The following is a 24,658-nucleotide window of genomic DNA, read 5'->3' as shown; positions in this document are numbered from 1 at the left end:
AGTGGAAGGGAGAGGACGTTGGAATTTAAAGTAGTAGGAGTGTATATAATGAGAGTGGGGTTATTATTAAATATTAATTATGTGTTTATGTTTATAGACGCTGTTATAGTTTATAACGGGTTAAGTTTAAGTAGCAGTTTACAGTTAATTTAACAGATCATCATGGCAACAGGTTGCAAATTCAGTATTGGCCGGCGTGTGTGGTGGAAGGAGGAAAAACAGGTTGCATACGGGGTTTAAAGTGATAGTGAGAGTGGTTGGCGGGGAGGGGATTGAATAATATTTTTTTGTTTTTATTTATTAATTGTTTTAATTGTCGGACGCTGTAGTTGAAAGAAAGAGACAAGGGAAAATAGGAGAATAAATTAAGGAAGTATAGGTGACAGGTTTATTTTGATAATATAAAAATAGGTAATAATATCAGTAAGTTAATCAAATAATAAATTAATAAGAATAATTAAGGCAATGTTTATGATAAGTAAATAACACACACACACGCATACACATGCACACATACGCACACACATCAATGGGGGTAGAGCACATGCCTGAGTATATATACATACACAAATATATATATATATATATATATATATATATATATATATATATATATATAAGCTTATGGTGAAAAAAAATTAAAGAGAGAATTAGTGAGAGGTAAATGAAAAAACATAATATATGTAGATGGTAAATTAAATAATTAGTTAAATAGATTGTAAATAATTAGTTGTTAACAAGAAAATAATAGACAGAATAGCATGTCAGAGGATGCCAATTGTGATAAAGACGTAACTAAAACATTAGAAGTCAAAACCTTACAAGACAAATTATCCAATAAGAAAGCCAATAAGGCGAAAACTCTGAGTGATTGGCAGATTATAAGGATAAACATATTACTAAAAGTTATGAGGAGGGTTAAGATGTGATAAGGGTTGGGATTTAGGTTTTAAGTAATGAAATGAGGAGAGACTTAGGCAAAGAAAGATACAGGAGTGAGTTAGGCAAAAAAAGATACAGTTAAAAAGTGGTGGGGATAAATAGATGGGGTTCTGTGATGGGGTTCTTTTAGAATGAATGGAGGTATATACAGTTCCGGTTGTAAGTAGGGGTGTGTAATTAAGGATCAAATGAGTTGTGCGTTTCCTATAATTGGGCAATTACGCTATTGGTATGCAAATGGTATAGTATTATATTTAAGGGGTGGGTTATAGGTATTGTTAGAAGGGTGAGAAGTTACTTAAATGCGGGATTTATAATGTTTGCAATTAAGTGAGGTTTCGGTTTTTTATTTAAAAGTTTGTCTCTATCTCTAAAATTAGTAATCAGTAATTTTTTCAGTTAAGCATAAGTAACATGGGAGGTTTAGTGATTTACAGGTACTAGGTCTGTTCAGAATTTCCCAGCTAATAATTGGCGTGAGATTGTTACGGGTAAGTAGTAGATAGTGGTTAGTTAGTGAAGTACTATTGGGGTGATTGGGGTTATTTAGGGAGCACTTGTGCACTCTAAATCTGTCTTTGAACGTAGTGCTTGAGAGGCCAATGTAGAATTTTTTGTTTTGTGGGTCTTGTAAACCACATTAGTTGAGAGGCAATTTTGTTGAACCGGGCATTTGGCTTTGTTAAGGCAGTTACAATTATTTTGCCTATTGTTATTATAGTTGTTGTTATTTAGTATTTTATTGTTCTGTTTTTTCTTTTATTTTCTAGATTCTTTGTTCAACTGTACCTAATCTTAATAGTGTTCTTATTAAAAATTTTATGCAGGATATTTCTAGAAGGGGAAGTGATGGTTGAGAAGCATAACTAATTTTTTACTTAATTTAGTTTTTATCATATTATTATAGGGAGGTTTAAACCAGAAGACTTTGTTGGATCTGTTATTCCTATTTGTATTATTGGGTTTATTAGGGTCTAAGTATGTGATATTAGTGTTGGGATATCCAGATTCCTTTAAAACATTTTCAAAGGAGGGTTTGTGTAGGTTAAAAATGCTGGGATTGTGAGTTTGTGCTAAGCTTTTTTTCTATTGATTTAGGGATATGTTTAACAACGTGTTTAGGATGGTTGGACATTTATAGGAGGTATTATTATTTTGGTGTACGGTTCGTAGGTATTATTAGAAAGATGAAAGGTTACATCTAAACTTCCAACTTAAAAACAGTAAATTTTCTAGATGTTACCTTTAACCTCTCTAAAAAGATAAAAGATAAAGTGGGTAATTAAAGACTTAAAGATAGAAAAGAAAGCAAGAGAGAAAAAAAGGTTAAGGAAAAATGAAGGGAGATTAAAAGAAGAAACGATTATTAAAGGAATAGAAGTATATTAAATGGGGGAATGATTAAATAAGGAGTGAGATAAAACAGGGCATTCAGATTGAGAATGATGAAGATTTATATGAGAAAGATTGGGAAAGATGAAGATTTATATGAGAAGGGGGGGAAACGTGCAATGAATGTTGTCTAAACGACAGATGTGTGTGATTGATCCTTGGAATGTAGGAATAAAAAACAAGTATAGTGAGAAAGAATACTTTAATAATGTCTTCTGTGAAAACAAATAGAACATGAGACACGTTTCAATCTCGAGAAAAATATTGAAATTCTCAAAAGAACATCGACTACATTCAGGAGATATTTGAAGTCAAATGTTTAAAAGAAAATTACAATGACAAAAATGTATATTATTGACACACATAACGTTTAATAATACGCATTTATATTCTGCCTGGAACTGCTTGATAAATTTAAACTCGTTCAATATTATTTTCACAAAGAGAGAAATGGCCACAACAGTCTTCATTAGAGGATAAAATCAACCATTTGATGATAAAATAAGTAAATTAGTAAGAATCCCTTGTAATAAACTGATATGGTCTTACAACATATGATTGTGATTTCTTTTCTACTCTATAAATTCAATAAAATTATTCAATACTGATTTTAAACGTATTTTATATTTTGCACATAAAACGGGTCAGTTCTTCAGAGAGATTAGCAACAAAATAATGTAGTTTTTTCTATTTAGAAAAGTTGGCATAATTTATCTCATGAGTACACAATAAATGAGTTATAAGTAAAAACATCAAAAGCGATCACGAATGATATTATAAACCAGGAGTGAGTTACAATAACTGTAATTATTTTTTCCAATGTTCTGTTATATATACCATTATCTTCATTTTCACTGTTATTAACATTAACATTGATTTTGCTTTTCTCACAGCTATAGGTAATATTATTTTAATGTTTATTTTTAATATTTATTTTTAATGTTTATCTTTAATTTTATCTTTAGCTTTAGCTTTATTTTATCTTCAATTTTACTTTTTATTTATCTTCACCTTTATTATTACTGCTATTATTATAATTATCATTGTTACTATCTTTCTCACTATTTTAATTACCCTACTATTATTGGTATATTTTTACCACTCTTATAAGTAGTAATAGTCTCCTTACTCTTCCTCCTTGCTATCTATATGTATCCTTAACCTTTTGCATAAAGTTAAACGGACTCATAGTCATTGCCATTCTATCCCCCGACCGCCCCTTATAATCATACTCCCTATATCATAACAGAGAAACTTAAAAATATTGCCGCATATTACCTTTCAGTTTTACAACCTTGCATAACTCCCCCCAAATAAGCGATTTTATAGCCGCCATCTGCCGTTTAGGTTGCACCATTCGAAAATACCACTCCATAGAAAATAGACACCCACAAACCGTTTAGATAAATTACCACGCAGCAACAATACACCCCCAATTTAACCCTAATACATATATCCCTTAATCTCAACACGATGTTAAAGACTATTTACAATCTTATATATTATACTATATATAACAAGCTTCTCCTTATTTATTTAGAATTCAATAAAGCTTCCCCCAACTTTCTATAATTGCTCTTAATCTTTTTCGTCTCTAATGAACCCTATGCTAGTCGCCGCATCTTCCCCATGCTACCTAGCACCTTCTCTACTCTTGTGATGAGAAGCATTAGGCTTCGAAATTCCCTGGCATAAAGAGTCCTTTCTATCCCCCAAATTTTTCTTGTATTCCATTATTCAATAAATGATCCATTCTATATCTACCAATATATAGTTTTGTGACTTCATTGCATGTTCTTGTTGTTTTATATATATATATATATATATATATATATATATATATATATATAATGGTTGCATAGATTGGTTACTCAGATGTAAATCCAATAAAACCCGCATGATTAATAAATAGTGCTCAATGGAGGATAGCCCTGGTATATAGTATGTTCATTATACAAACATTATTGGTTACATATGTGTATACATGTTTCAGTGGAATCACAATTCAAAGAAACCACTTGGTAAGACCGAAAATAGGGGCGATGTTGAGGGTTTCAATATCGCCCCCCTTTTTGGGGGGTCTGATGAAGTTGTTTCTTGTAATCTGGATTATACTAAAGCATTTATGAACATATGTAACTAATAATGTTTGTATAATAGACAGACTATATATGTGTGCATGTGTTACAGTTAAAAATTAGACAATATATTTAAATCAATGCAAAGCTACCTATAATTAGTTTCCTATACTGGGCTTTCTTCAGTCTCTGTGTATGTTTGTATTACCGGAACATTCCGGCTTAAGTTGGAAATACGTTTCAATCCTTTGTTTTATTTTAGCTTTATTATCTGTACCCATTTTTCATTTCCAATTAAAAAATCAACCGATATTATCGGAGGGATCCAGTAAAAATATTTTCCTTAGTCTATGAAAATAGATCAATGGCCATAATAACTACTGTTCGCCATGTCAAATTACAGCCCGTCAAAAGGAGGAAAACGGATAAAAATCACATTGAAAGTTAATAATGAGTGTCAATAGCCTACAATAAAATAAAGAAAAACATTCCGCCATAACTAACAAAAAATACTTCGACTTATTTTCCGATTTAAAAATATTTGTATGGAATAATGGATATACCTCTTCCAGTACTGAGTTAAACAGTTATAGAAAATACTCTTGGGTTTAGAATTGTGTTGCATTATATAATAGCGATTTCTCAGCAGACGAATGCCACTATATGTCAGGTGATTAATACTCAAAATCTGACTTGTTGTTTCTTTTTTTTTTTTACTGTTGGAAAATCTGACTTGTTGTTCCTTTATCCTTGGTAGTGATTACAGTCCACTCTTAATCCTAGAGAGGCAATTCTGCTTTGAGTCAGCCCACAAAGAATTTCTTAATTAGATATTCCTGGAATAGTTCTTTCAAAAAATATTTGTCGATGTGTCAATTCTTCCAATTTGTTTACTATGAAAGGTCATGGAATATTTCTCGCAGCTTTTTTCTGCATCATTTTCGTTATATGTTTTGTTCGTGTTTCTGTCTAATTTGTGAGATTATCTTGTCAAAAGTTTTAGTTATGGAGGTTGTTATACAGACTATTGTTTCTTGAGGTTAGTATATCATCAAAAGATTTGGGTTTTGAAGCTCATAAGATATTGTCCAATACTTAGAGTATTGGGCCTATTTGTGTGTTTGTTTTAAAAATACTTATTGAATCATATTTTCTAAATATGTATTAAATACATACAGGAAGGCTCGACGTTGTTTGGGGTCAAATGAAAGTCAGTACTATTTACTTTTTCATTATGCTCATAACTAGGGCTATGACAACAGCATATTATTTTCATTGTTTTGACTCTCGAGTGTGTATCTGTTGATGTATGCTTTTATATAAAGTGATGTGGTTCTCGGTTGATTAACTGTGTTTAACCATGTCAGATATGTACTCAAGAGTCAAAATCATTGAAAAAAATATACTGTTGTCATAGCCCTACTCATAACACCATGTTATGGAAACGCATTGCTATTTGACATGTGTATTATCCAGGGGAGATAACCATTAATACCTTTCGTATGATAACTGTTCGGATTTCGACTATTAGTGCATTCTCAGTATTCCTTTGTCTTAATAACTCATATATCTTATTTTGTTTTATAAAATTACAGTTGTTGCCATGATGATTTCTATCGATTATTTTATTGTTTCATAAATTATGTCTTTTGATTATATGTAGAGACACATTTTTAATTACTCCAAGTTTTATACACGAGAAGTTTATAAAGAATTGAAACATTCTGACTGACCTGTTCGAGTGCCGGCGAAATCAACAAAGCACTTCCCCACATAAACTGCTTGTCAATGGTCCAAGTTGTATTGTCGGTTGGGAATCTATAAATAAAGTTTGAAATGAGTTATATTTTTATGAATCTTCCAGATTATCCACATTTCACAAACATCTCTCTCCATATATATATATATATATATATATATATATATATATATAGAGAGAGAGAGAGAGAGAGAGAGAGAGAGGGAGAGAGACAGACAGACAGACAGAGAGAGAGAGAATACCTTTTGATTAATGTATTTTCTAGCGCCGGATCTTGTGGTAGCATTGGTAATTAATTCTATGTATTTGTTCACATTCATATATCTGGTGAATATTGGACGGAGAATAATGTAGTCTTATCTAGAGTTCCATTACAGATATAAGCGCTTTCTCGCAAAGGTTTCTTATTATTGACAGAGGAAAGACACTTCTTTTAGTAACATTAAACGTTACTATCTCTTTTGTTCCAATTCTACTATAGATTGGATGTCATTTTCTAAGGATTCAGATTAATCCCTGACATTGTCTGTTCGCTTTTCTCATATGTGGAAAAACGTGTGTAATATAATCAACAAATGTATCCATCTCAGACACACTTATATCAGCGATGTTTTTTTATTAAAATCAGGAATAAGATTACGCAAAAATTGGCAAAATTAAGACAGGATTCATTTCAACAGTTATGGATAAAGTTTTTAACTAAGCTATGAAGGCACCGACTCTTTCTTCCGAGGTCATCTCGAAAACTGACTAGTAGCTAGCACGATTGGGGTGTTCTGATACTTAAGAGATGTGGTGAGTGTGGGGGTTAAATGCTTTTAACTTTTTTTTTTCATTATTTTATTTATTTTTTATTTTTATTTTTTATTTTTTGCTTTTGGTTCCATTGTGATAGACACTTCGAGATAAGTTTAAATTTTTCTGATTGTCGACCACTGGGGCAGATTTAAATGTACGGCTATCGAAGTACACGGATTTTTCTATCGGCCGAGGAATTTTAAGTATTCTTCCAGTAACAGCGAAAAAATGATAAAACCATCATGCAAGGCATTGCCAAATGCTTCGGATATATCAGCCACTACCACCGTGCCTCTATCGGGGCTCAGCTTAACAAACCATCTCGTTAAGAGTAACATTCGGATAAAATCAATCTCGCATTCATTGAAAAGGTCACCATTGATTGTTTGATCATCTATTGTGAAAGGAAGTTGTTTGAGGAGTTCAAGGTGAAGTTCAAGGTAAACCACTTACCAATTCGTTCAGTTGCTATGCAAGTTATATCCTCGTGGTTTTATAATGCGTGAATTGTCGATTAGCTACTATTCAGCACGTTATTAGAGATTTTCCAGTAATTACGAGTTTCTAATTTCTAACGCTCGATGAATTTTCTTACCATCTCAATATACCTACCCTTAGCTGCGGATACTACATTCTTGACATGATTCCTAATGCTATAATCGTTATGTCTGTATTGAACTTATGGCGGTTGACTAGCAACTGTAAAGATCGAAGTGAACAATTTGAAGTGTAAGGCTTGCAGTAGAATTTTCGTGTGTTTATATGTGCTTCAATGCCCACCTCGACTCATTCGTAACCTAATTTGCGCACTGTTCGACTGGGAAATAAAAAAAATGTACTATATAGTGCGTCTCTGATATATTCACAACCAAGGCGTTTGTAGTAACTAGTTTGTTTTTTTATGTAAAGACCCTATCGACTTGGATAGCGTAATAAATCATTAAAACAAGGTGATTCTCGTTCTCAAATAGGTTATGAGCATCCGTTTTTCAAGGCTCAGGCGTTGTAGTCAAAATTAGATCGAGATGTGAGGCTTGATTGGGGGGAAGGTGTTATAGAAAAACTGTATTCCATTACCAGTTGTATTTGTGTAGCTCCAGAAATCAATCAAACGTCAGTGGTGAATAGAAAACCACTCAAATACATGCATTTGGTTGCTCGTATCTAAGAAGACTGCACCTCAACACTATCTGAGACACTCAAGAAAGGTCGAATAATAATGGTAGCTGAGTATGAATAAGTAACGTTTTCATATAATACTTATAATGAAAGTGATTCATTATATTATGGAAATATATTGCGTGACGTTAAGTCAAATATATCATCTTCTCCAACAGAATTCGAATTGACGTTACCAGTAGGGAAAAATAAAGACTTTTAAAAGGAGATCGCATTAGAGACGAAGAACATTCGATATAAAATAATACGAGTGAATCACGCTCGAGAAGGCAACCACGTAAGAGACGTCAGAGCGGTAACAAGGGAATGAGGAAGTATATGTCGTTGTTGTACGGAAAAAGTGAGTTGAAGTGTTTCCTAATCTATTTGCGACTGAGGCTACAACGTGTTAGTTCCTGAACTACATTTTACACATGCAGACAAATATGCATATATATATATATATATATATATATATATATATATATATATATATATAGACACACACAGATATAAAAATGCATATGCCCATCTGTATAAATATGCTTGCACACCTACAGGCGTATGATACATGTGTATCGATACGCATGAACACAGATATAAAGATAAACATTCATGCACACACAAGTATAAATATTTATTCAGATATGCAAACGCAGGATTGAAAACTACGTATCTGTATGCCCATCATTTTCTTAACAAGATCTTCCTGTAATATTGTTCACTTCTGCAGAAGGACCAATTAAAACATTAACTATTTCCTTGCACAAAGACACACACATACTTAAAGATCACAGCGGCATTTCGCATTTTAATTTCACAAGATATGGAGGTCCAAGCGAACATGATTCGCTTTCCTCCTGAAGGCCTTCGCTTTCATTACGCGATGTCTGCTAAAGCGTCGTCCTCTCCACGAACGAAGGAAGGACGTCAATGAGCACCGCAGGGAGAACGGAAGCATTATCTCCGGACGAGGAATTTTCAATTCCTGTTTACTTCATCGGCGTATAACTTTGTTTATTGATCATAAGATGGAGAACGAGATTCAAACACGAAGACTTACGACGTCTAAAATGGAGAAATAGGATGGCTTCCATCTCGCATTAGTAAAGGTTTTTTTTTAAAATTCGAGTTTTTCGCATTTTTATTTTCAAATTATTTGTCATTCTGAATGGGCAAAGTAAGAAAGCGAAATATATATATATATATATATATATATATATATATATATATATATATATTCAATATATCCCATAGCATTAGATTGAATTATACAGAACTGACATCATATGCATAGATTTATCTATATACACTTGTGCCCGATATTATTCATACCCCTCGGAACTTTTGAGATTTCTATAAGAATATTGCTCAAACCAGAAGGTAGACAATATTAAAGGGGTTTCAAACAATAAATCAAGCATCAGCATTTAATTTAAACTCAACAAATAAATAAATTATGCAAGTTTGAAACATTATACAAAGAAAAACAATAATGGCACTAGTTAAAAATTATTCATACCTCTCTTACTAATAGTCAATAGCATGCCCTTTATTCTTAATAACTGCCTGTAACCGTTTTGGATATTTATCAACAAGGTTTTTACAAGCATCAACACTGATTTTTGACCATTCTTCAATGCAGTAGTTCTCCAAATCCCTCAAATTTCAAGGTTTCCGCTTTTTAACCTCAGTTTTCAATATGTGCCAGAGGTTTCCGATAGGGTTCAGATCGGGACTCTGGCTAGGCCATTCAAAAACATTAATTTGATTATCCTCAAACCATTTCTTGACTATTTTGGCAGTATGCTTTGGATCATTATCCTGTTGATGGACCCAGTTTGGTCCTAAATGGAGCTTCTCCGCATTTTGTCTAATGTTTTTCTGGAGTATCTCCAAATATTGCTCCTTCTTCATGGTTCCATCTATCTTGACCAAACTACCTGGACCACTATCCGAAAAGGAGCCCCAAAATATTAAGCTACCACCATCATGTTTCACCGTGGGTATGGTGTTCTTTGGGTTGTAAGCTTCTCCTTTCTTCCTCCAAACGTAAGAAGCATCCATATGGCCAAACAATTCAATTTTTGTTTCGTCAGTCCACAAAATACTTGAGAAAACGGACTCTGGAGAATTCCCATGGGTCCTAGCAAACTTTAGACGTGCTGCAAGGTGTTTTCCGGTGTGCAATGGAGTCCTTCTTGGTCTTCTTCCTTTCAGACCATTTTCATGCAGAGTCCTTTGCAATGTTTGCCTTGATATTTTTATGCCAGAAAAATCCAGATTTTCTAAAATGCCCTTAGTAGTGGTGGTTGGATTTGCATTAACACTTCTTACAATATTCCTGGTGGCTCTAGCAGACAGTTTCCTTTTCCTTCCTCTACCAATCAAGTTGTTTGTTGTGTGGGGGCTCTGGAATTCTTTAATGATGCTCTGTACTGTTGCTGTAGGGACCTCAAATTTCTTGGAAATTGACTTGTAACCTAAACCATCCTTATGTGAATTCACAATTTTAGTCCTAAGATCATTACTAAGCTCTTTTTTCTTCCCCATTCTAATCATTTTTATTCTTTTATTGGTTTTCAGTTGATATCATTTTAATTTCTGAAAAATGCAAAAAACGAAATGAAATTAATCAAAGGTTGTATAAAAGCATTCAAAATAAGAATCAAACAGGAAACAAACAGTCAGAAACTCGATTAATACTGAAAAAATAAGGGGGTATGATTATTTTTGAACATTGCAGATTTTATAAATAGCTGTATATTTCTTTTATTACAAGTATCCCGAGATTTTAAAATGACGAAAATGATCAGAAGAGGTTTATTAAGAATATGTATCAATATGGACGTAAACAATAAATTCTTACAAAGTTACACCTAATAAACTCAATTTTCAAGGGGGGGTATGAATAATTTCGGGCACAAGTGTATATATATGCCTTCCTTTGGGGTAATTGCGCTAAATCCGGGGGAAATGGCGCCAACTAAAAAGAAGTGCCCTTTATATGCGCGGTTGTCAAAAGAGTACTTTTAACTAGTTGGCGCAATTACCCTGGACTTGGCGCAATTACCCTGGACTTGGCGCAATTATCCCAAAGTACGGTGAATATATATATATATATATATATATATATATATATATATATATATATATATATATATATATATATATATATATATATATACACTAGCGTCCAAAAATCTGGGACAGTTTAGTGTAATCGGGGAGGGGGAGTACAACTAAACTTACACACATTTAACATATCTCTTATGTTGATACACTTATTAATTACACTTTATTATAAAGGATGAGCATTTCAATATTTTTAAAACATTAAAGTGGCCAAAACCGTGGGACAAAGAAAATAAATTTACAAATAATAACACTGAAACATGAAAATACCAAAATTGGTTCACACACATTTAATATCTAGGGAACAAGCCTTTATTTTCTATAACTGCAGTACCACCTTCTACTGTAAGGTTAAACGAGATGGCGACATTCATCACGTAAAACTTACGCCCATTCTTCTTTAAGTTTTAGCAACAAATGTCCTGTATTGATAGGGTTTCTTGCACTTGCACGGTTACCCAAAATAGACCATAGGTTTTCAATGGGGTTTAGATCCGGACTTTGGGGAGGCCAATCCAAAATATCCACATTTTGCTTGTTCAAAAATTCCATTACATCTAAGCCTTGTGACAGGGGATGTTATCCTGCATGAAAACAGGTTTTTCACATTTCGAAGTATTGAGAGAACATGATCTGTTAACAAGGTCTTTTATATTGTTCCATTAACTCTGATGTTCAGACGGACCAGATCAGTCGTTCCTTCGCAAGAAATCATTCAAAACACCATTACGCTACCCTCACCAAACTTAACCGTTTTCTTTGTGCATTTCTTATTAAATCTTTTGCCAAGCAAACCTCCTTATAACTTTCTTCCCGTCAGATCCATATACATTAAACTTACTTTCATCAGAAAAAAAAACATATCGCCACTAATCATCTGTCCACAACACATGCTCTTAAGCAAAGCTTAATCTACGTCTCTTGTTCTTGTTTATCAAGAGTTTCTTAGCTGGTGATCTCGCAAACAGACCAATTTCATCCAGGCGTCTTGATACTGTTTTATGAGACGCTTTGATGTCATGATAGGCATATAGTTCACAAGAAATGCTGGCAGCTGTCCGGAACCTATCGTTCAGTGTCATCTCCTTAATCAATCGATTTTGTCCATGAGAAGTTGTTCGAGATCTGCCATTTTTCTTCGGTGGTAGAATTTTCACAGCATTCTTGAAATTGTTTATAATTCTCCCAACGGTAATTATTTATTTTATGGGAGTGTATTATAGATACACCTATATATAAGCATATATACATAAACATATTTCTGTCTTTCTTTCTCTCTCTCTCTCTCTCTCTCTCTCTCTCTCTCTCTGTATATATATATATATGTATATATTTATTATTTTGTTTGCCGAAATCCCCCTTAAGACGGATGTTCCGTATGTTTGTGACAACAGATGCCACATACATATTGAATTCATCTACCCTGACAGCCACTATCTTGTGTAGCTTATGACCATCATTTCTGCCACATTCACTGGTGATAATAAAATGCTATATTACATCCGATTAGCAACTCTATTACAATCGCCACATCTACAGAGGAAGAAGTTCATATTTTTCTCTCAATATGTAGTGCTGCCACTGCTACTAATTGAGACTGGGTCAAATTCTATATTTTCCTACGATATTGTGCTTGCACCATTATTAACTGGTTATTACATATATACACATAACATAATCGTTCTATTTCCCGATTCAAAAATAATAAATTCTCTTCTCAATTCTGAATATTTTATTTTGCTGATACCTGACTATTCGCATATTCCGTAGTCCATTTCTATAATAAATAAACGAATGATCCATAAATTGTACAATATAGCGGCGCCCCCTACAGAATGAAAATTATGCGAAAACAACGTGAACGTGATTATGCAGTACACACACACACACACAAATATATATATATATATATATATATATATATATATATATATATATATATATATATATATATATATATATTACAATAGAAAAATGCGAGCATAGTATGTAATATGCTTAAGCTTAAACAGGGAAAAGTAAAGGACTAGTTCTTAAAATCGGAAAATCAAAGAAAAAGATATTCTTGTAAAAACTATAATAAATTTATAATTAAAATATTGCAGTATTAAGAATTGATTATATAATGTTATAACCTGAGTTTTTAGAAAAATCTTAATGCTGCAATATTTAAAGTTATAACTTTATTAGATTTTATACTAGAATATCTTGTCCTTTTCTTCTTCATTTTTATCAACTAGTCTTTCACTTTTCCATGTTTAAGGCTAACCATATTACTTTTTATGCTCGCATTTTTCTATTGTAATCTAGGATGTTTCAAAGCTTCCAATAAAGTCACTTGTTCTTTGTTTAATTTCAGTCTTATTTTTTTTTGCGTCGATAAACACATATGTAAAACCAATATACGACACTCGTCTGATTTAAAAAAAACACCACATTATCTCCTTTGCATGCTTTCATTCTCTATATTGTACTTGTTACTTCTCTTTTAGCGACAGCAGTGAATTAGTAGCAACATTAGTCGCTGAAGCGATGTGGTTGCTATAGAAACTAGTCATAAAATTTGTCCCTCAGCTCCTTACATATTTATTTGATTTTGAAATCAGTAAATTCATCCTAATTTTTGTTTTACTGAACAAAAATTGAATTTTTTTCACAATATAGCTGAGAAGGTGATCTATAAACTGTAATAATCCTTTGAAATTTGATCGAAAAATCAGTGAGCTGTGAAGCTGTGAATCTTTAAAGCAGTTCTAAATCACTATAACTGCCACTTAACCATATATCCACACATTACCGTGTTTGAATGATATATATATATATATATATATATACTCCTATAATATTTTGTGTGCATTGTTATTCATATTTAAAACCCTTTCTATTTATTTAAAAAAATACAACCTGTGTATGTATATATATATATATATATATATATATATATATATATATATATATATATATATATATATATATGCAGATTGTGGAATTGCATTCATCTGCAAAAGATAAAGCTTATTTGCTATTTCTTTTAAATATTCACTTTAATTTTTTCGGTTATCAGATGGGATAATCATCTTTTGTTAACTATTAAGTCTAATTATATTCATGCAAATATATTACATGATTTATAATTGCATAACATTTGCGTAAAAGGTTATAGGAAACACAAATATATTTGTCTATATATATTTATATATCCGTATATATATATATATATATATATATATATACTTGTTTGAAAATTTGCCAACCAAACTCCTCTGTTAGTTTTTTGTTCTACAGACATGAAACCTAAGATATAGGACATTCGAATCTATGCGAAACTTTATATATGGGTGGTAGCCTAGAAAAATCCGCTCAAAAGTGTGAAAATTAAAAAAGTGGAATTTGCACAGTGAACATCCCACGACGACATTACGAATATGCATGCGTAACGTAATTGCTACTGGTTCATGTTTATTTTTAGCCTTGCAGAAAACAGGTCTCCATAGCTCTGGTATTTACGTCGTTTTGATTCTCGGTAGTGGCGCCATGTCACTTTTTTTAACCTTTTAAATCATTAGTGCATAATACGTCCAATATAATATGATAATAAATACGAAATCTGCATTAAGATGAATACTATATTTAAGCGTATTTTACGACCGCGCAGTGCCGCGCAGTCTGCTAGTATATTTATTATATCTATAAAAGTGTGCGTGTCTGTGTGCGTGTCTGTGTCTGTGTACAGTTCCCTACGCATTAACTCTGTCAATTTTAAGTCTACAGACTCGAAATTTGATATACAAGGTATTGAGATTTGGGAAAATCTTTGTAATCTGTTTTCGGCCAGAAATTTAGCTGGTATGAGGTCAAAGTTAAATGATTTGACCTTTGAGTAATTTAGGGTATAAACAAGTGAAATTTTAGATATAGGTTCCTTGGACATGGATCTAACTAAATAATTTGATTTGATCCCGAAACAATAAATGTTCAGGGGTAATAATAAATAAAAAAATCAGCCTCTACAATCTCTACCAAATTACTTAGTCAATTTTTGGTCTAAACATTTCAAATTTTACATAAAGGGTATTCAGAGATAGGGCAAGATTTTTAATCGGTTTGGGTCGAAAATTTGAGCTACCAATATATAAATGTATGTATGCATATATGTATGCATGTATGTATGTCTGCCTAAAACTTTCGACAGAGGTGACAGTTTTACCTAGATCAGTATCGTTTTGAAGTTCGACCTTTCAGACGACAAATATCGAAAAATTTGATAAGAACATTAATGTCGTCACCTTAAACTGGGCAGTTTTCTACAGGTGGGGTTGCTTTTTTCGCCGATATTTTTTTAAAGTACTCCTCTTCTTTCGATTGTCTAGGCTTAAATTAAACCTACGTCCCTTCCGATATGGGCGTGGTCGTAACAGCAAAGACGTCAGGTTTTTCCCCCGTTATTTTCCTCCTTCGCGGTACGGGTTCGAGCCTGCCTTCCTACTACCACTTTTCCTCTTTTTTTTTGCCCAACATACACATCCAGACACCCGGGCAACGCCGAGCACTCATGCTAGTATATATATATATATATATATATATATATATATATATATATATATATATATATATATATATATATAAATCCAAGCGTCTTTAAAACATTTTCAGCTGGACTGTGTTCTCGTCGTTTCGTACGTTGATTTGTTTGGAAAATTATGTGCGGGTTTGTTTATATTATTGTCATTTGCTGCTGAAGAATTAGTCTAAAACAAACTTTATTAAAAAAAAAAATCCAAGCAGGGAGGAAATCGGACAAAAACGGTCCAGTCGCTGATTACTTACTATTAATGACTTTTGGACTATTTATTCATGTGTATTTTTCATGTATATGTGTGTGTACGTATGTATATGCATGTGTGTGTATATGCGTATATGTGTGCCTCTACGTGATTATGTTTGTATGTGTGTGCACATGCATACGTATGTTGGCGTACATCTGTATGTACGCATGTGTTTATTTCCATGTATATGCGGGGTGAAAGGGGCTCCCGTAAGCCGTGGTGAAGGCAACCCCTCTAGGAGAAGCAAATCTCTGAGTTAAAAAACATAAAGAGGGAGACCAGTACCCGCATTAAGCTGGTCTGCAGTTTGATTTGTTGCTGGCTATCTTGCTCTTGCTGGTTGCTGGATGTCAACATTTTGATCCGAGAAAGAGATTTAGCTGTCGTACAAAGCTAAAACTCTGTAACACCATAAGGTATAGATACTCCTTCAGGTATTTGTCTATACAAAAAAAATTGTCCTATTGCGATGGAAACGTTGGGACGCGTGTAGGTCTGAAATGCTGGAAACATGTAATAATTGATCTGCCATCATTATATGTATCTATGTATAGGTGTATGTATGTTTATGTACATGTGTATGTATATGTGTGTATATCTACGCATATATGTATATATGTATGTGTATATATGTTTGTGTGTATGTATGTATGTGTATATATGCATGTATGTGCATGTATGTATATAGGCTTGTGTATTTGTATTTATGCATGTATGTATGTAAATGTATGCATGTGTATGTATGCATATATATGTGTATGTATGAGCATGTATGTATATGTGTATGAGTACATATTTATGTACGTGTATATGTAGGTAAGTGTAAAACAAGTTCAAACCCGCCCCTTTGCAACCTTTTTCTCACTTGTTGGTAAAGGCTACACAATTCGCTCTTAGAATCGCAGGTAGTAACGAGATAGCATTGATTTTAGTACACTGGAAAACTCGTCGGCTGGAAATTTGTTTGCATGAAATTTTAAAATGCAGTTCAATATAAATGGACTAGCGTCGAATCCAAATATAAGCGTGGTATAACGGTAACACCTCAAGCAGCCTCCCTGCTTCAGGAAAAAAACAAAATCTGTTTTTGTCTGATGTTTTTGATAGCTTTATCACCAGAAACGCCTTTCTGATGTCCCCGAACAGAGTATATTGGTTCGTTCTAAACAGCAAGGTTAAATTCAACATATCTCCAGTCAAGTTTACTCCTGGATAAGCCGCCTCATTCAAGGAAACTCCTCCTTTAGTCTTCAACAAACAATTGAAGACTGGTCTTATCTTGGTCGTAGTGGTTGTGTCAAACTTAAACACCAGACGGCGAAGAATCCAAATATATTTATGGTATGAATTTGGCAGGCACTCAAAAGGCTCAATGATGTTCTCCGCTTCCTGGTCTGCAAACACCTGAAAATAATTTTCATACAAATTCCTTCTTTCTAAATCGCCTACAACCCTGTCAAGCACTTTGAGGGTTACATGATAGTTAGAGTTAACCTTGGCTAGTTTATCAGTATGCCATGGCAGTTGTACCCAATAACAATTTTCTTTAAACTCTATGTGACTCATAAAATTTTCCACCTTTTTGGCATCATAGTCAGAAAGTTCCTCCTCCGCAGAGATTCCCAAGAATTCGACACTGTATATCCACTCTAATCCCCTTTCCACCGCACTTTCAGTAAATACATCCGCATATGGGTCCGGATAAGTGGAGACAACTTAAAGGACACTGTTAACAAGGGAAGCAGAGCATCTTACAGAGTCTATAGTTTCTTGATACGCAGTCATCACGGGAGAGTCAATTATCCTATGCTGCTCATGAAGAAAATTTCTCGGGTCAACAAATGGTATGATTCCCTCGGAAGTCGACCAGGCAATTCCATTCATATATCTCATCATTTCCCATGGCCCCATCAATTGCAAAAAATTACTCCTAATAGTCCATCGAGTAATATCCCGGGAGAATCGTCTAGATCAGTGTCTAGTTTAAAGTTTAATTCTTGAAGAGTTTTGATTACACTAGGAAGTTGATCAACCCTGTAACGTAGATCCAATTCATCATCTATCAACACCGGCAGTTGCCGGGAGATTCCTGATGGAAACAGCACCGTTGTACTTATTTGTTGGAATCTGCAGCGTCTTTTCCCCAAAAACGTGACTATTTCCAGATCTTTGTTAAGTACTGACCTACGGTCACATTGAAGGTTACGCAGAACTCTTCCACTAAAATATGAATTCTAGCTCCCAGTGTCAACCATACATCTAGCTAGAACAGTTCTATTCCCCCTCTTGAGAATAATTTTGGAAATAGGGAGAAGACATTGTCGGTCACTCACACCCGTATTAATACAATCGTTTAAGACAGAAGAATCGGGACACATGGGTGTTGTATGATTACACTCAGAACACCTAAGGCCGAGGTTCTTAAAGGGTTTTTTCATTGGACATCTATCTCCAAAATGGTCGGAGCTGGTACACCTGAAACAAAGTCCTAACTCTCTGCATCGCTGCTGATTTTGTTCAAAGCTAGAATAATTTTTGCAGTCTGAAGCCTCGTGTCCGTCTTGTAAACAAAGGTTACAGGATTTGTGTTTTTATTTGATATGGACGTTTTCCAACGTTGATGGTGTCAATCTTTCTCTAGGCGGGCGGGTAATAAGCCGGGTGTCATTCCTTCTGTATGTATTCGGTCCTGTTCTGGTTTGGGTCGTTCTCCAAGATTTTAAAATTCTAGTTCCACCATCAAGAATGGAGATGAGAGAAGGGTAAGGAGTGTCTTCTACTCGCACTAATTCCTCCCTAAGGCGAGCCGGCAATCGTTGAAAAAGAATGTGAGCAGCTAATGCCCGACTACCGGACCCCTATTTCAAGAATCTATAATGCATGGATGAATCGAGTTCAGCCAAGTCATATTTCAACTGTGATAGGTAGTCCTTAAAGATATTGGAATCATAACGGTTTCCAGGTTCCAGAAAAAAAAACAGTTTAGAGAATATTTCTTCCCTTATAGCTTCTTCATCCCAGTAATCATCCTTGAGGATCTGTAGAGCAACCTCATAATTGTCAGAGATTTCATGTAAATGGTGTATCAGTCTAAACGGTCGTCCAGATAAACATGTTTTTAGAAACCTCAATTTTTCTCTTTTGGACTTCAGTCCAGAAGTACAATACTCAAATCTAGTTAAAAAATCTCTGAAAGCAAACTTATTATCTGCATCAAGTCCGTCAAATTCAGGACACTTAACGATAGGTTTAGCTGGCGAAGGCAGTCCTTGAGCAAGATTCTCCGTATCCCGTATAGGGTAAGGGGGTGGCATCACATCCTCATATACTTCCACGCTCAAGGCATCCAGATTTTTCTTGACTTCTTTCGTGAACTCTAAAGTATCTTCACTGACAGATATCACCTCTTCCCGGGCAGTAACACTGTCAATTTGGTCTGTATTTTCTTAATTTCTGTCAGACGCATATCAATATCATCCCTGTTATTCTCAAAGATACAAGCATTTAAAATATCATAATTATTCAATTTTTTTCAAAGAGTTTTTGATCACTAGTTTGTGTTTTTTTCTCATCGTCAAATAACTCTGTTAGTTTATCCTTTTGTTTAAAATCCATTGTTAAGCGAAGGTCTAAGTTAGTATTGTAAAGAATCTACTTTGTTGCAAAATTGTGGGGAAAAGTCACTCGAACTTCTCAAAGTAAATCAGGAAATACATTGCAACAAAGGTATGTTGCGACCTTTCGCTTTAGGTAATGTATTACCTTGGTCTTGTAAAAGATTATCAAAGATCAATTCCACTGGAAAAATAAGTCAACTCAATTACAACAATCTGTTCATTAACTGAAATTGACGCCAAAAAACAACTTATGATCGTTCCCAGAAGACACTATTATATGCTTGCACATCCAATCAGAACAATCGTACAACAACACCTATTGCTATAAATTTATGTGGGAATTTCTGGGGTAAACTTTCTATCTCTCCCTAGCCAACAGCCGATAAGTCATGTTTTTGTATTTCTGTTGTCAGCCCAAATTGTCTTTACTGCATTTATACTCTTGTACTCTTCTAAAATGACAGAAACATCAACCTTATTATAAATGTAGGAATGAGCATCTTACTTTGAGTAACCATAATAATGGTGAATCTGAAGTGGTGATTCTCCCTTTCTTTTTTTTATAGTTAATTAGTGATAGTGTGTTTCAGTTACGCTCTAATATTTGAATTCGAAAAGACAGTAATGTTCAACCGAACTCCATATACAGCTTACAGTTAAAATGTTTGCTCTGAACAATTTCTAACCGTTTTTCATGTTCATCTGTATTTAGAATATAGTATATCTCTTATATAAAACAATATGCCGCATTTAAAAAAAAAACACGTTTAGATAAAAGTTGTTTTTGTTTCATTTAGTTAATATGTAAACATTAGTAGGTTTATCAACACTAAGATCCATACAAGTAGCAGTATGCAACAGTGGTAATAGCGTTCAAACAATATAGTAGTAGTAGTAGTAGTATTAATATTAGTAGTAGCATTCAAATAATAGAGGGCATAAGGGCAATCATATATGTAATAAAAGTATCAGTCCGAAAATTAAGAACATAATTGACCGGCATACGAACGAACTTAATACCATGTCGTCATTCCGTACGAAAAAGAAACTATTAGGTTGACGATTAAGTTCTTGCAGAATTTATGATAGTGATTTTAAATGATGCATATTCAAATACGTTTTTATTGGTTGGTTGGTTGTTTTGTTTTACGGCATATCAACCCTTTTTAGGTTATTTAATGCCGAATCCATTAATTTGGAAGAAAAGTTTTTTTAGTAGAATATGTTTTTTCAAGTCAGTTTCTATTTAACCCATAGTTGGGACCCTAACAGGTACTGCCACTCCGGGTCAGAGCGGACCTGGGAGCAATGGCAATTAAAGGGTGGCTCCACTCCCCAAAGCCCACAAGCTAGGGTCTTACCATCGGATATAGTTTAAGGTCATATCCAGGACCACGTTTTTGTTATAATGACTTTACTTTATATATCATTTTAAAGAGTGTATTTCGCTCTATCTATGCCCGACCGGACGTTACTAAGAGACTGCAGAAGTTAAACGAATTCGGCAACAAAACTCTTCCTCATCCTACATATTCACTAGATCTGTCACCTACCGACTATCACTTTTTCAAAGATCTCGAAACTTTCAGATTAAAAATGCTTCAAAAACCTAAGCAATATCAAAAAACCCTTCAGTGACTTCAGTGGCATCAGAACGCAAGATTTAACGGTATTGGCATAAATACACTTCTTTTGCGTTAGCAAAAGCAGTGATTCTGATGGAGGCCCCTCGAAGATAATGTTTAATGAGTGTACAGAAGTCAATATCGTAAAAACGTTAGTAGTTACAATTCGGTAAATTGGATTACTTAAGGGGATGTCTCCTTAAGAATATGTTTACTTTGAACTTGAAGACAACCATACTGCAGTCTACTGCAAAGCATGGAAACGGAAAAGAATTCCAGAGGTGTGCAGTTCTAAGAAAAAAGTTTTGTTCATGGAATCTACGTTTAGGTGGTGGCACAGTGGTGGGGATTATTGAATATGATTTCAGCTAGACGGGTATTTTTCGTTGAAGTTTTGCGAAGAGAGACTATAAAATTAAGCTAAGACGAGTACTTGCCATTAAAATAACGATAAAGCAGAGACAGGCTTGCAATGTCTCTTCTGTGGAAAAGATTATGCAGAGAAGAGAAAAGGGCATCCCCCACTTGACTACAGAGTCTATTCTGAACTTCTTCAAGGCAGAATGGAGTTTTTCTAGCAGCTCCTACCCAGATGTGGCAACAGTACTCAATCCTTGGACCTTCTTGGCTCAGAGAATTACATTAGAAGTATGATATCTACTGGAGCGGTAGAATGGTCCCACCATTTTCCCAGCGAACTTGGCAAGGAATGTGATGTACGTGTTCCAATACAGATCAGGAGGTCAGACTCAGAAGCTTGTCAGAACATGGAGCCTCCGCAAGACGAGAACCACTCATTTAAATTGATGCCATACAGGGATCAGAGCGATGATGATGGAAAAAATAGAAGCTTCATTGTTCCCAATTGTACTATGTGTTCAAAATGTAAGCAAAGAGAATAAGAGAGAACTTTGTCATTAAAGTGTTGCCATAGATGGTAGTGGCATCAGCATAAATGCCTACGAATGACTATACGATGTGATTTGGGAGATCATTGATGTTGACCAGGAAAAGAGTTGTGTCGAGGATGGATCCCTAAGGGACTCCAGCATAAATACTGTGAGCTTCTGATTTCTGCCCATCAGCCACTACTCTTATAAACGAAAGAAATGATTTAATAATTGAAAAGACAATTTCAACTATACGAAGCTGGAGATATTGTGGAGTAGACCCTTATGCCATACCCTATCAAATGCCTTTGATATATCAAGACAAATTTCCCTTGAAATGAAGTCGCCGCCAAGAAGTTAGCTAATCCTATGAGATATAACAGTTAGAACGCCTGCAGAACTGAAACCATGTAGCATGTCACGAAGGAGATTATTTTTGCTGAGGTGGTTGATTACTTCTCTATTTAACACAATTGGCAATTGTTATTGAATATTAAACATTCGGTAGAAAAAATATTATTGAAATGTAACATTTAATAGAAAAAGTTCAATCTCATAAAAGAATATTTACGGGTTAAATAGACAGATAGATATTTAAAACAATAAAATGCTACAGTTAGATTTTATGTGAGAAAATGAAGTTCGGAATGTTAGCAAAATGAACAAATACAATTAGGGTTTAGGCAAAACAAAGAGTGACTTGCCATTTCTGAATTTTGAGATGAGAATTAGTTATTTGTATTTTTTTGGATTCATGTGAATATGGAAAACTATATTAAGGTGACACATGTTTCCTAGGATTACGGTTAAAAGAACATTGAAAAGCCGTAGTACGTGAAAAGATTGAAAGTCGGGTATAGCTTACCATATCTGGATGAAAAAGGGAGACCATCTATCATTAGGGACGAAGTAAAAATTATACACAGAGCAGAACAGTAGAGAATAAGACAACTCAAAGAAGCAGCACATATGCCGGAAAACAACAAATTACTAAGTAGATCTAATAACGAATTACATAGTATATGGAGACCGTTAAATATAAATAATATATGCTACAAACAGTAATAAGTAAAACATGTATATATATATATATATATATATATATATAATATGCAGTAATATATTGTAATAATAATTTGTAATAAATAGTGAAATTTGCAAATAAAAGTAAAAATATGTTATAAGGCTCCTAAACCCCACACTAGAATGGCCTGCAACCACCTGTGGAGCAGTGGTTAGAGCACTTGGAAATATCAATCCTAAAATTGATATTCTCCTAGAGAATTCTCAGTATGGCTGACGAAAAAATACAATTGCGACTTACTTAGGACCTATATCCGGTCATGTTTTACGGAACAAGGACATTCTTCCCCCGTCAAGTAAATAAACGGTTCCTTCCAAATTCCCAAGTTCAACAGAAACATTCCCGAGTTCGACAAGATATACCTGCATAAGGTTATATCAACCGAAACATTATGAAAAGCACACACTAATTGAGAACAGTAGTCCGAAGAATCCAAATAATATGAAAGGGTGACCTGGTTGAGGATGTAAGAGAATCATATAAATTGTGAGATATACATGTAATCAATCAGTGTAAGAAAATAGTTAGATAGCCAATAAACTAGATAGTGGACGGAAGCCTCTGATATCTTAAAGTCCACGAAAGCACTAGCATTGTAGACGATGTAGAAAGGAGAATAAAATGCGTACAACTATAAGATTTGGAACATCAGAAAATAAAGTTGCATGCATATAATGTCGAATTTTGTTTCTTCGTAGAGCTTTTACAGACAAATATGTTTCTCTCGTCTATATTTTTCTCTTCATCTGGTGTGCCCCTACAGAAAAATGTTATTCGTCTTTGTAAAGAACCATGTTCGTAGCGTAGACTGAATCTTTCATGTTAACTGTTATTTGAATGTCTAAAACACCGACGCACAAACGCAGACGTATATATAAACGCATCATATATACAGCACATTTACATGCAATACCCGCACGAGACAATACTCAATAGACGATACGGTCGATATAAATACGGTATTTATATGAACGCATATATATATATATATATATATATATATATATATATATATATATAGAGAGAGAGAGAGAGAGAGAGAGAGAGAGAGAGAGAGAGATAGAGAGATATACATATATATATAGCATTTAGGTAAAAATGCACTTTCGTAAATAATTGAATTCATTCAAAACGTATCGCAAAACAAAAACAAATAACATCTCAATAAATCGCGATATATCCTAACTGTCGGCGAGATGGACCAGCGGGTTAAGAGGTCAGGTTCATTACCCTGAGGTCCCGCTTTCGAATCTCGCAATATTCAGCCACTCTGATGAGTCTTAGACGACGAAACACGTGTCAGTAGATAATTATATTTTAAAAACATAATATATATGCCGCTCCCCATGTGGGG

General features: G+C 34.0%; 1 protein-coding gene across 1 annotated transcript in view; it reads right to left on the bottom strand.

The window, feature by feature from the left end:
- Positions 1-24,658, bottom strand: part of LOC145246762 (sucrase-isomaltase, intestinal-like) — a 1,547,717-nt gene that overhangs the window by 727,862 nt on the left and 795,197 nt on the right. Inside the window, exon 18 of the mRNA XM_080108534.1 lies at positions 6,146-6,230. Within this exon, the coding sequence (XP_079964660.1) occupies positions 6,146-6,230 (85 nt within the window). The remainder of the gene's footprint in view (positions 1-6,145; positions 6,231-24,658) is intronic.

The sequence above is a fragment of the Euprymna scolopes genome, chromosome 24 (genome assembly GCF_053919585.1).
Source record: "Euprymna scolopes isolate OS-2025 chromosome 24, ASM5391958v1, whole genome shotgun sequence".
Lineage (NCBI taxonomy): Eukaryota > Metazoa > Mollusca > Cephalopoda > Sepiida > Sepiolidae > Euprymna > Euprymna scolopes.
This window is presented reverse-complemented; position numbering and strand designations above follow the sequence as displayed.